The sequence below is a fragment of the Delphinapterus leucas genome, chromosome 8 (assembly GCF_059928025.1).
Source record: "Delphinapterus leucas isolate spDelLeu-1000000601 "Yukka" chromosome 8, BTC_Dleu_Yukka2, whole genome shotgun sequence".
In the NCBI taxonomy this organism is placed as follows: Eukaryota; Metazoa; Chordata; class Mammalia; order Artiodactyla; family Monodontidae; genus Delphinapterus; species Delphinapterus leucas.
Genome location: NC_143136.1, coordinates 29,765,626 through 29,777,975, shown reverse-complemented (window position 1 = coordinate 29,777,975; position 12,350 = coordinate 29,765,626). Strand labels below are relative to the sequence as shown.

At 36.7% G+C, this 12,350-nt stretch overlaps 1 protein-coding gene across 1 annotated transcript in view; it reads left to right on the top strand.

Moving 5' to 3' along the window:
• Positions 1–12,350, top strand: part of ADAM23 (ADAM metallopeptidase domain 23) — a 162,859-nt gene that overhangs the window by 94,239 nt on the left and 56,270 nt on the right. Inside the window, 4 exon segments of the mRNA XM_089916472.1 lie at positions 4,486–4,568; positions 5,612–5,675; positions 9,747–9,819; positions 10,620–10,696. Coding sequence (XP_089772598.1) covers positions 4,486–4,568; positions 5,612–5,675; positions 9,747–9,819; positions 10,620–10,696 — 297 coding nt within the window.

The window sequence follows — 12,350 nt, the reverse complement described above, 5'->3', positions numbered from 1 at the left end:
TTTTTTTTCCCTCACGAAGTTATCACTAGACTCACAGAGCTGTCACGCATCTGATTAGGAAATGTGTTAAAGGATGCACGTGACTTCGGTGTTTCATTATTTGCGGGAGTTGCCTGATGGTTTCCAATGGGGTTGTTTGAGCATTATCTGACTTGTGGGGTTTTATGTGGAAGTGGTGGGCTGAGAAAGTTGGGGAGCACACTTGCTAGGATTTTTAAGTTCCTTTGACTACCCAGTAATCTTCATTTATTAGATGTTCCATTTTTGTTGAATATAAGTAACTGACTGACAGGTTTTAATCTGAAAATGCTGATGCCCATGGAGGCACACATAGACTTGTGTCATGTGCTGAGTGAGCCCTTTTTGGTTCTCCTGTCTGCTGTTTGCCTAGTCACAGATCTGTGATCCACTCATAAGTGGTGATCTCGAAGGGTCTGGCCAGCACTCTTGAACTGTCTGAGGCCTTCCTGATTGGAGAAAGAAACACTGGAGCCTGAAGTTGTGGGATTTAGTTTGGCTTTTTGCTGTCTTTGGCAGAGCCTTTTAGCACTTTGCGAGTGTCTTCCTATTTGTGCATAGAGATAGCAGTTACAGTGAGACGGTGAGTGTTCCAGATAGCTAGCTCCTTGGGTGGAGGCACCCCCAGAGCTGACTACTCAGTGTCTTCGTTAACGAGGCCCTCTGCCAGGGGCCCTTCTGCAGTGACCCGCTCCTGTCATCCTGATATCCAAGAGGGAATACGTCTTCTTAACGGGGATTTATTTAATATGAAATACCCGAAGATGTTACTTTGTAGTGGTGTTAACAAAATGCTGCATAATCTGGAGAGTTGCCGAACAGTACTTTTCTGGTAATGCTTTCTCAAAAACTTGGTATAAATTTAGCAAGAAGAAACTCAGAAAATCCTCTAATGCTACTAATACTGACACTAAATGAGAACCTGCCAAATTGTGTATAGTGCTTAATATAATCCCACAATTTAGATACTAAAGCTTTCTTATGATAAACATCAGGGATTAGATGTTACCACAAATATCATTTAAAGTCGAGAAAATATGGTGATCCACATCCAGATATACAGTGAACCAAACAGTTCCCTTCAGATAATATTCTGCCTTAACTCAAACAGGTACCAATGACCTTTATACTGAGAGAGCATCAACCTTCAGCAAGTGAATGAAACTGAAATCTAAGAAAGGACTTGGAAATATTTTCTGGGGGGAAAAAGATTGTTTGTAGGAAAATCTAAAAAACAGAGCTCTTCTTAGAAAGGTCAAATAAATATGACAGTGTTTGCTGTGTACTTCTAACAATCACCTGAATTAAGATAGCCTTTTGGTGTGACACAAAGTGCTAAATAACTGGTGTGATGGAATTTACAGTTACCTATGGTTGTTTTTAGAATCATGGGAAGAGTCTGAAATTTAATTGCCGAGTATCGACCTGGATTCTCAAATTACTGAAATGTGTGATACCATTTGTGCTTATAAGTTCCAGAGATGAAAATGGAAATAGAACTTGACATATTATATAGAAGTCATTATTTATATACAGAGTTGCTCTTTGAGAACGGAAAAGCAATCCTTTACAAAATAGTAAAAATATTAGAATACCAATTTTAGAAACCAACATTGAAAGTGTGTATTATAGTTACTAAAAGGAAACAAACAGAATTGGTTGGGGAGTGGTGATTTGATGTGTGGGTGAACCCCCTTTAGGCACTTAAGTAGCCTCTGAGGCTATTGTAATACACTTTAATAAGCAGTGATCAAGATGAATGTAAATCATTAATAAAAAGTCAAAGTCAGTATTCTCTTTAAGGAATTTGTGATTAACATATACACACTACTGTATATAAAATAGGTAACCAACAAGGACCTGCTGTATAGCACAGGGAACTATATTCAATATTTTGTAATTACCTATATGGGAAAAGAATCTGAAAAAAATGAGATATATATGTATGTATAACTGAATCCCTTTGCGATACATCTGAAACTAACACAACATTGTAAATCAACTATACTTCAATATAAAATAAATAAATAAATAAAAGAAAACAAATAGGAAGCTTCTGGTTAGGCAATGTGGATTCAGTGCTTATATTTATCTCAATTTCCTGACAATAAGCCACTCAAATAACAGTTAAGGAATTTTAAAAAGGGTGTAAACAAGGATAAAGACAAGAGAAGAGATGACAGCTGATCAGAGGTGTCCGTAAAATTGTAGGTGATAGAAAGCAGATGGATGAGGGTTTTTTCTTGCTTTGCTAAGTTCCGCTGGGACAAAACCAAGCAGAACAAAGCCAGCTTGTGTCTCTGCACCCAGAAAGCCCCAGGAATTGAAGGTGCCAGAAAACAGAAAGATTGGTTGAAAGTCTACATAGAGAAGGTACTAAATTCCTGATCTACTCCTTACCCCAGATAGACAGGCAGCCATTCCTTCCCTACGCTGGTAGAAGAGCTCAGCTTGTAGAGAAAAATGGAAAGGAGGGGGGTTATCAGAGAAATAATAGAAGTTTCCCAGAACTGAAGTGCATGCATTTTCCTTTTTAAAATATTTTAGGATATATTATTTATTACCTGCACTGCCACAGGCTCAAATATGTTTCATGAGGAGTCTGAGTTGTTTTTTTTTAATTTTTATTTTATATTGGACTATAGTTGATTTACAATGTTGTGTTACTTTCCGGTGTACAGCAAAGTGATTCAGTTACATATATTATACATATATCCATTCTTTTTCAGATTCTTTTCCATATAGATGATTACAGAATATTGGGTAGAGTGCATTTTCTTGATTCAGAGGTGCCACAGAGTGCCCAGTGCAATCAGTAAGCAAAGTCCCCACTGAGGCACATCCTGAGATTTCGTGAAAATGGGTGTGAATAGAATTTCCTACAGTCTTCTTGAAAGGGGAAAAATAGATTGTATAGACAGCGTCAACAATTAGAATAATTTCCAGTTCTCAAAAGCAACATTAGAAGCTTGAAGACTGTGCACAATTCCTTTGAAATGCTGAGAGAAAATAATTGTCTATCTAGAATTCTCTACCCACCCACAAGATCAATCTAGGGTGAAGATAGAAAAAGGGGTTTTCAAACATGAAAATTCTCATCAAATTTATCTTCTACAAACACTTTTTCAACAAATTACCAGGGGATGTATACCTCCAGGAAAGGGGACCATGAATGGAGAAGACATGGGATCTAGGATTCAATACAGAAAGGGGAAAAAGGAGTTCCCAGGATGATGCTACAGACAAGTCCTGTAAAGCAGCTGTGCATCAGGCCCAGCAGGAGGGTGAAGCAAGAGGGGTGTCTCCAGGAACAAAATGGATGTGATAAATTACCTGATGTGCTTGACCATACTAGAAGAGTTATAGATAATGTTTTAGATAATAGGGTCTATGTACGTGCTAAATACATGGAAAACCAAAGAAGAAAATAAAAGTTCTCGAAAAAATTTAAAATGGAGCAAAAAAGACAATGTAATCAGAGTGGCACAGCTATGAACAATATGTGCATAGTCATAATACAAACACTAAATACCAATTTAACCAAAAGTCTGTGATGTGTGTTGGAATGTATGGGGGGCGAGAGGGGATTTCAAGATTCTATATTAGGAAGGTAATTTCTAAAGTGAAATAAATCAGGACATAACAGTATAAATATTCCATTCAGAAATACATTGGTGGGCTTCCCTGGTGGCGCAGTGGTTGAGAGTCCGCCTGCCGATGCAGGGGACACGGGTTCGTGCCCCGGTCTGGGAAGATCCCACATGCCGCAGAGCAGCTGGGCCCGTGAGCCATGGCCGCTGAGCCTGCACGTCCGGAGCCTGGGCTCCGCAACAGGAGAGGCCACAGCGGTGAGAGGCCCATGTACGACAAAAAAAAAAAAAAAAAAAAGAAATACATTGGTAAACAACAGAAGAAACAGCTAAAAGTGTTAAAAATGTGTCGGTGGTGAGAGAAAGCGACAGGAAACTGCTGTGTTTTTTAAAACAGTCCTCGCAGTTACTATTTGCCTTTGAAAACTAAGTTCGTATATTATTTCTAAAAAAATTCAAAAACTGATTTTAAAAGTTAAGAAAGAAAATCCCCAAGCTTTGTGTAGTTTTCCATAAAAAAATGATTCTAAACAGCACCTTTGGGGGCCTCTCCTCAGTGATGTAGAAGACTTTATTCCCTAACAATATCTGGTAAGTGTCTACTCCCTCACATGCTTAGGAAAGGTATATAAGTTGTTCCAGTTGCATTGGTGTCTTATTCCTCTGTTAAAGGCTTTTCTCCTTCGTTACATTGAATATACACCTGCTTCTTATAGAAAAGTTGAAAAATTGCCTAGTGCTCTTGAGATTTCCTATCAAACAGGAGGAGTTTCTAGGATCATCCTTGCCTTTCTTTTTGCTTTACAGAATCATCCCAAAGAGTGAATCGTGATGGACAAAGCATAATTTGTCAATGAAATCTTCTTCTGCATTGCAGGGTGGAGAGCACTGTTATTACCATGGAAACATCAGAGGTATCAAGGACTCCAGGGTGGCTCTGTCGACCTGCAATGGACTTCAGTATGTGGGACTGTCATTGGGAGAATGAACTTGGTTTCACCCATTCACCCTTTCCATCTTGTCTTTCATAGTTATTTTAGTGACTCTTCTGTACCAGTCCTGGGTTAGAGAGTGCATGTGGAGTCATGAACAAGGAGGGCAAAGTCCCTGCTCTGTTAACACACAGAGTTTGCCAGTGATTTAGAGATTAAACAAATGATTATACAGATTATTATTTTATTGCCATTTTGGTGGGTACTGTGAAGAGGAAGGACAGGGACTTTTGGGATGACCGACCCTAGTAGAGAAAGGTTTCCCAGAGGTATCCCCCAGAGGAACTATCACTCAGCATAACCTAAGGATAAGCAGGAGGTGGCCAGGCAAGGGTGGGGTTCGAAAGAGAGGAGCCCATGCTTCGGCTTTCAGGCAGGCTCTTAAAAAACATCTGTAGGTTCCTTTTAGACTCGAACACAGTAACACTTCATGTAAAGGTCTTTTGTGGCCATGTGATGAAAGGGATCTTGAAAATCCTATCTCCACACTTTATAAAAAATCCTGTGTCTCTCAAAATTAAATGCGATTTTCAACACAGAGTCTTAATGGAAATTCGCAACTTGCAAGCGTAAAGATACTTCTGTTTGCCTCTTCAGAATCAGATGGTTTTAGCTTTTTCTTATACATGAAGAACCTGTCTATTTTCTCACAGGTGATATTGGATTTGCATAACAAATTTGTGCTAGTTGTACATGGTTCTGTAATAATAACTTGAGATACTGGAACAGTGTGAACAGTTCTATCCCAGTTTAATCTTCTTATCTGTCCATTTCATTTCAAAAGCTAATTATGGCAGGTATAATGTGTATGCTCTTGGTGTACACTTTTTACACTCTCTGTAGCCTATACGCTGTCTAGTGCAGTGGTGGGGCCACAGTGTGATTCCATGCAGGTATGTGAATTTGATTTGGGACAGTATAAAGGTATTTATTCAGATACACTCTTTATCTTTAAAGACATACTATGTTTGCTATATTTGTTAACTCTTCTCCTGTGGTTTCTTTTCACAGTGGTATGTTTGAAGATAATACCTCTGTGTATATGATAGAGCCACTGGAGCTGGTTCATGATGAGGTGAGTCTGACTGTGACATCAGTTTCCTTATGTTTTCCTTACTTTTCCAGCATCTTTGTTTTTGAGCAATAAAGAGACAATCTGGTAGATTTCAAAGTGCATTTATCTATAGCACCTTATTTCACACTTGGACTGATACCATGAGTTTTGAAGCTTAAGTTACACATCCCAGGTCACATACCAGTAAGGCATGGTAAGAGGCATCAAACCTAGGTTTTCTAAAGCTAAGACCAGTTCTTCCCAGTCTACTGAAAGAGCAGAGAGGATGCTTTATTTTGTACTGACCACGTTGTTTTCCTTTAAGTTAGCTTTTATTCTCACGGTCTTTAGATAATTGTATGACTCTAAGCAAGTACACAACTTTTGTGAATCTAAGACTCTTCAGTGGGGAAATCTGTGGGTTGAACTATGATTATATTATACAATATTTAGTTTTCTTTTGAGATAGAGGAGAAAATAATGTTAGGAGTCATGTATAGGCCAGCAACCTAGATAAGAAATCAAGAAAGCATTATGCTGAGTGAAATAAATCAGCCAGGGAAAAACAAAAACTGTATAATTTCACTTACATGTGGAATCTAAAAAAACTGAACTCATGTAAACAGAGAATAGATTACTGGTTACCAGAGGCCAGTGGGGGAAATGAGCGAAGGTGGTCAAAAGGTACAAACTTCCAGTTATAAGATAAATTCTGGGGATGTAATGTACAACATGTAACTATCGTTAACAATACAGTATTGTATATTTGAAAGCTGCTAAGAGAATAGATTTTAAAAGTTCTCATCACAAGAAAAAAATGTATAACTATGTGAGGTGATGGATGTTAGCTAAACTTATTGTGGTGAGTATTGTGTAATATATACATATATCAAATCATTATGTTGTACACTTTAAACGTATCCAATGCTATATTTCAATAAGATCTCAATAAAACTGGAAAAAAAGTAAATCATGTACTCTAATCATGTTGCTCACTAATAGAAGGCAACCAAATTTAATATTTAATATATATTAAAAATATTGTAATGAAGGCTTTCTACATACTGGGTAGTATTTTAGGTGCTGGGGATACAGTGGTGAACAAAATGACACAGAGCCTGAGCCTAGTAGGGCTTGTTATCTACAGGGGCGGAGACAGGAATAAATAGGTGAATAAGTAATTGCATATGGTATGTTAGATAGTGCATGCTAAGGAGAAAAAATGAAGCCAGGAAAGTGGAGAGGAGAGTTAAAATTTATATTTTAACACACGGTGAGGTGGTGAGTTTTGAATGAAGACACTCAGGAAATTAGGGGGCTGGAAAAGCATTGCAGGAGAAGAGCTAATGCAAAGGCCCTGAGGCAGGAGTATTCCCAGTGTGTTCTAGGAACTGTGAGGAACCCAACTAGGTTGGAGAAGAGCAGACAGGGGAGAATGGTAGGAGGTGAAGGCACTAAGATGTAACAGTAGGGAAGTCACATCAGTGAAAAGAACTGCTAATGGGAAAAGAATATTTTGAAAGTGATAGAGTCAGGATATTGCAATCATTGATGGGGAGCAGAAAATTTTTTTTCTTTTTTTGCGGTACGCGGGCCTCTCACTGTTGTGGCCTCTGCCGTTGCGGAGCACAGGCTCCGGACGCGCAGGCTCAGCGGCCATGGCTCACGGGCCCAGCCACTCTGCGGCATGTGGGATCTTCCTGGACTGGGGCACGAACCCGTGTCCCCTGCATCGGCAGGTGGACTCTCAACCACTGCGCCACCAGGGAAGCCCTTGTTTTTTTTTTTTAATCTTTAGAGATTTCAAATGTAGACAAAATAATTTTGAGACAGGAAATAGTCATTCAGGCTATTGACAAGAACAGTTGACAAACGTTTCTTTTCTTTATGTTGCTGTGTATGTGTGAATATGGGATAATTTCAAATTTGAGGCAGAAAAGTCATTAAGTTTTAAATGTTTTATGTTTGAATAAACCAGTATTATTTTTCAACTAGTAATTATAAAAATTACCAGATAATGAAGGCCATCCCACCTAGATAAAGACATTTTGATTAAGTAAAATATTTTTCCCCTACTCCAATTGTAGGCAGATAACCTGTACACAGCAAAATTATTTGACTCATCAAGCAAAAAATTGACTTTGATTTCTGGCATTGATTAATGGCCCTGTGACTCTAAAACAAAACAAAACAAAACAAAAACAAAGAACAAAACAAAAAACCCAAAATAACAACTCCCTAAGCCTTGAGTTTTTAAATAGGTAAAATGAGATACTTTTTCATTACATCCCTAGTAGGGCAATTTTACACATTTGATGAATTAATAAATATATGTGACTATGTCTATTAAACTCTTGAAGAGATTTATAAACTGTTACTATCATAATGTTTAAAGCATTGCTTTTGCATTGTTAAACCCATAGTCATATTCTTTAGGAGCTGATTGTTTTATACTTCATGCCTTTTCTTTTTTGCCTTCCTTTTTTACTGCCTGCCTTTCATTCATGATGTAATTATTACATAATCATGTAATGAGTTATCCTCATTTTCATCATGGGTAGAGGGAAAGGAGCACTGCTTGAAACTTTAGTCAGTTTTTAAAATTATGTTACTAGTTGTGAGTTTCATCTATGTATCTTTCTTTTCACCTGATATCAGAATTAAGAGTTTAGTCTACTTGAATTTAGATTTTTTAAATAAATACAGTCCTTAAAAAAATTAATTTTATTTATTTATTTAGACTGTGTTGGGTCTTCGTTGCTGCACGCGGGTTTTCTCTAGTTACGGCGAGCGGGGGCTACTCTTAGTTTTGGTGCGCGGGCTTCTCATTGCAGTGGCTTCTCTTGTTGCGGAGCACGGGCTCCAGGTGCATGGGCTTCAGTAGTTGTGGTACACAGGCTTTGTTGCTCTACAGCATGTGGGATCTTCCCGGTCCAGGGCTCGAACCTGTGTCTCCTGCATTGGCAGGCGGATTCTTAACCACTGTGTCACCAGAAAAGTCTGAATTTAGATGTTTGATGTTTAGTTCATTATTATTATTAATTTTAGTATGCTTTATAATAAGTCCAGTAATATGGATCAAGTATTTATAGTAAGAATTCATGTTATTTCTCAAGTAATAAAGAGCAAAACTTTTCATTATTGTAAGTCTTTTATGTAATCTATTAAGAACACTTTTTAAAATAACTTTTCTGATTATAAAACACTGTAAGGAATTTGGAAAAGCAAATTAAGCAAATACTTAACCAAATAGTAATTATCCATTATCCCAGCCCCCAGAGATAACTTCTCCTCACCTTTCAGTGTACATTCTTCCAGTTTTTCAATGTTATGTTCCCATATTTTCAAAAATAAATTAGATCATTATTTTGTAATATAATTTTAACTCAACAATGTATCTCTCTGAGCCTCAATATTTTAATTTGTAAAATGGGGATAAAATATGCACTGTATGGAGTTCTCGTGAGGATTAAATTGGCTGACACATTACTATGCACTCAGTAATGGAAGCTAATAGTAGTGATGGAAATAAGACTTTTCTAAAAGTATAGTATCTAGGGCAAAGGATATGAATATTTTCAAGATTGTTGATAGAATTGCTAAATTTCTCTCTGAACTATGCTACCAATTTACTCCTACCAGCAGTGTGAAAATGTTTTGCCTTGCAACTATAATTGACTAGAGTTATCATAATTTTTAAACCTTTGCCAACTTGATGTCAGTAATTGGTATATCTTTTTATTTGCATTTTGAAGGAGTGTTCAAGTAGTATTTACCTTTTAAAAAATATATTCATTGCCCATTTGTGTTTTTTTTTCTTGTGAATTTCCTATTCATGGCTTTGAAGAAAGCCAAAGTTTAAGAGTAGCTAAGGAAACTATGCTTTTGTCTAAACTGGGGCAACTGGATGATGCTCTATTTTACTTAAGATTCAAGTTTCAATAAACCATCTACTTTTCATTTTTGATAGCTAACACATCAGCATATAAGTGTTTCCATTTTAGGAAAGATATTAGAGAAAGTGCTAACACTGTTCCGTAGAGGTGTGATCACGTCTTGCTTTTTAATTGACTACAATTGTTTTTGTTTCAGAAAAGCACAGGTCGACCACACATAATTGAGAAAACCTTGGCAGGACAATATTCTAAGCAAATGAAGAATCTCAGTAAGTTTTAATTAAAGAAGCCACTCTATTTTATGTACTAGGAGCCTTGACTTGGAGCTCAGTTGCACATGCAGGCTTGTTGGGAAATGGAGTAATCTGGAGTGAGCAGTGTGGGTGGGCAGTGGAGTGAACTGTGGCTTTAATGTAATGAAGCATGGAGAGTCATTTCTGATGGAAAGACTGAAATATGAAGCCCAGAAGTAAAGCTGTGTTAGGAACTGGAGAGTGTGGCCAGATTTAACAGAGTGATTTACAGGGAGGTTCATCCTTAGATTTTCCTGGAAGTTTGCTGCTCTTTAACCAACTTGTAGTGTCTTATGCTCTTGTCCTGTGGCATCTCAAGCATGCTGATCTGGCAAAAGCTTCTTTTGGATTATTGGAGTATGTGATGTTACTTCTGTATATTAATACCCAAAATCTTTAGTAATTTATGCAAAAGCTTATGCCAGACATTATTTTTAATTCTAAAATGAATTAAGCATAGTAGAATTCTTCTAAATTTTCAGATATCCAGGGTCAGGTGGTTGTAGATGAAATACGCATACCCCAAGGAGTCTTGAATAGCTCGTAAAGTTTTTCATGAGGTTCGGAAGAAAATTATACCTTTGAATTATATTAATATTTGTGACTAAAAATGTGAACTATTTAATGATTGGCGTGCTTTTTTCACCTTAGTTTATTTTGATTTTGAGATGACAAATGCTATCAGTGCTACTTTTCCTTCATATAATATTTTTAAAACATTCTCCCATTGAAATGCAGTCAAACATGAATTTTGGTATTTGTTTTCTTTTGCACAGGTATGGAAAGCAGTGACCAGTGGCCCTTCCTATCTGAATTACAGCGGCTGAAAAGGAGAAGGAAGAGAGCCGTGAATGTGAGTGTGGCGTTGAGTTGTAGGCGGGGCTCTTTCACTCAGATTGTGTGCCTGTCCTCACACTGTGGCTAAGTGTACCTAAAACGGTTTAGATTTGGGCAATTTCCTCTTACAAACAAAACCCCAAACCAAAATACCCTATGATTTGAGTCTTATGGGCATGGTGCTTTTTATTCAGCTTTCCCTGTTAGTGATAGAAACTGATTTTGATGTTCTATGAACCCTGAAGGCATCTGAAGAATGTATTGTTTTAGCTCTGTTTTCAAAGCATTTTTCTTATGAAAATTGCAGTGCATTTTTTCTATTGAAAGTAGAGCAGGCTTTTTATTTGTTTATTTTTTTCTGGTATGACTTATCATATAAAATAATCTACTAACAAAAAAGTAGGGGAAGAGTTAGGTTTTGAAACGTTGACTAATCATGCTTATTTGTATTTCTTTTCAAATTAAAAACAGTTATACCACACTTTGAAGATGGATGTGTTTTTCTGAACAGGATAAATCTCTCTGACCATTAGTATCATGATAGTTACTAAATAAGAATCATGTAATTATATAATCAACAACTGTCATAGAGCTCCCATGTATTGATAAATGTATAGGGGCTTTGTAACTGAAATTATCTTCCTAGTCTATTTCATAATAGATTAGAAAGCTGTAATGATGGGGACTGTTTAGTAATTACATGGTGAATGCTGTGTAACCGAAAATTAATTCCATGGCATATAGATTACATGGTAATTTGCTAGATAACTTAATGAGTAATTATACTGAAAATTGCACACTTTAGATAATGTTTTGCTGAATGTACTTTTGTGAAAAAATTAGACCACCAGCCATCAAAAACTTGGTTGTAGGTCAAATCATCCTCTTTTATGAGCCTGTCTTTGTATTATGGTGATTATGGAAACAATTTTTTTTAACTTAGAGATCTCTTTTTGCTTACTCTTGAAGATGCAGTTGGTAATAAGTTTTATATAGGCTATTGATGTTTCACTACAGCCCGCCCCTATCAAATACAACTGATCAATGCTCATGTACTCTTCCAACTATGAAAAAGAAATAAAAGTCCAAACGACAGGTAAAATCCTTAGCCCTTGCTCTTAAAGGATTATCTAGTAGTAATCAAAATTTAGAAGAATTCAGAATATTGTAACTGTCAACATTTGTTCCTTTGAGAAGTTGTGTGGTTAAGAATTAGTACATTATTATGAGAACTTCACTCCACTGAATTAAGGTTTCTATATGATTGCACTGGTACCTGTTCCAGATGTACTGTGCTATTCTTATTAAAGTTTTGTGCAGTTTTTCTTTGAAGTTTTGAGTAGATGTGAATATTTTTATCGTATCCTAATGCCAAAGAAATTGAGATTTATTTATTTTAACAGAATTACACTGAACATTTTTCTCTAGAATATTTTTACATATAAAAATCAAATAAAAACAACATGAGCTCTATCTGGATGAATACTTTAATGATAATTAAATACAGTTCTTTTCTGAATACTTGTATGTTTACCCACACTTTACAGTCACTTTGCTTTTCATTTCCCTGACCAAGTTTCTTTGAGGATGTTCATAAAGTGAGCAGCAAAGAGTTCTTCTGAAATTCAAAGTCAGTCTACCACTTAACGGTCAGCATCAGAGATATTTTC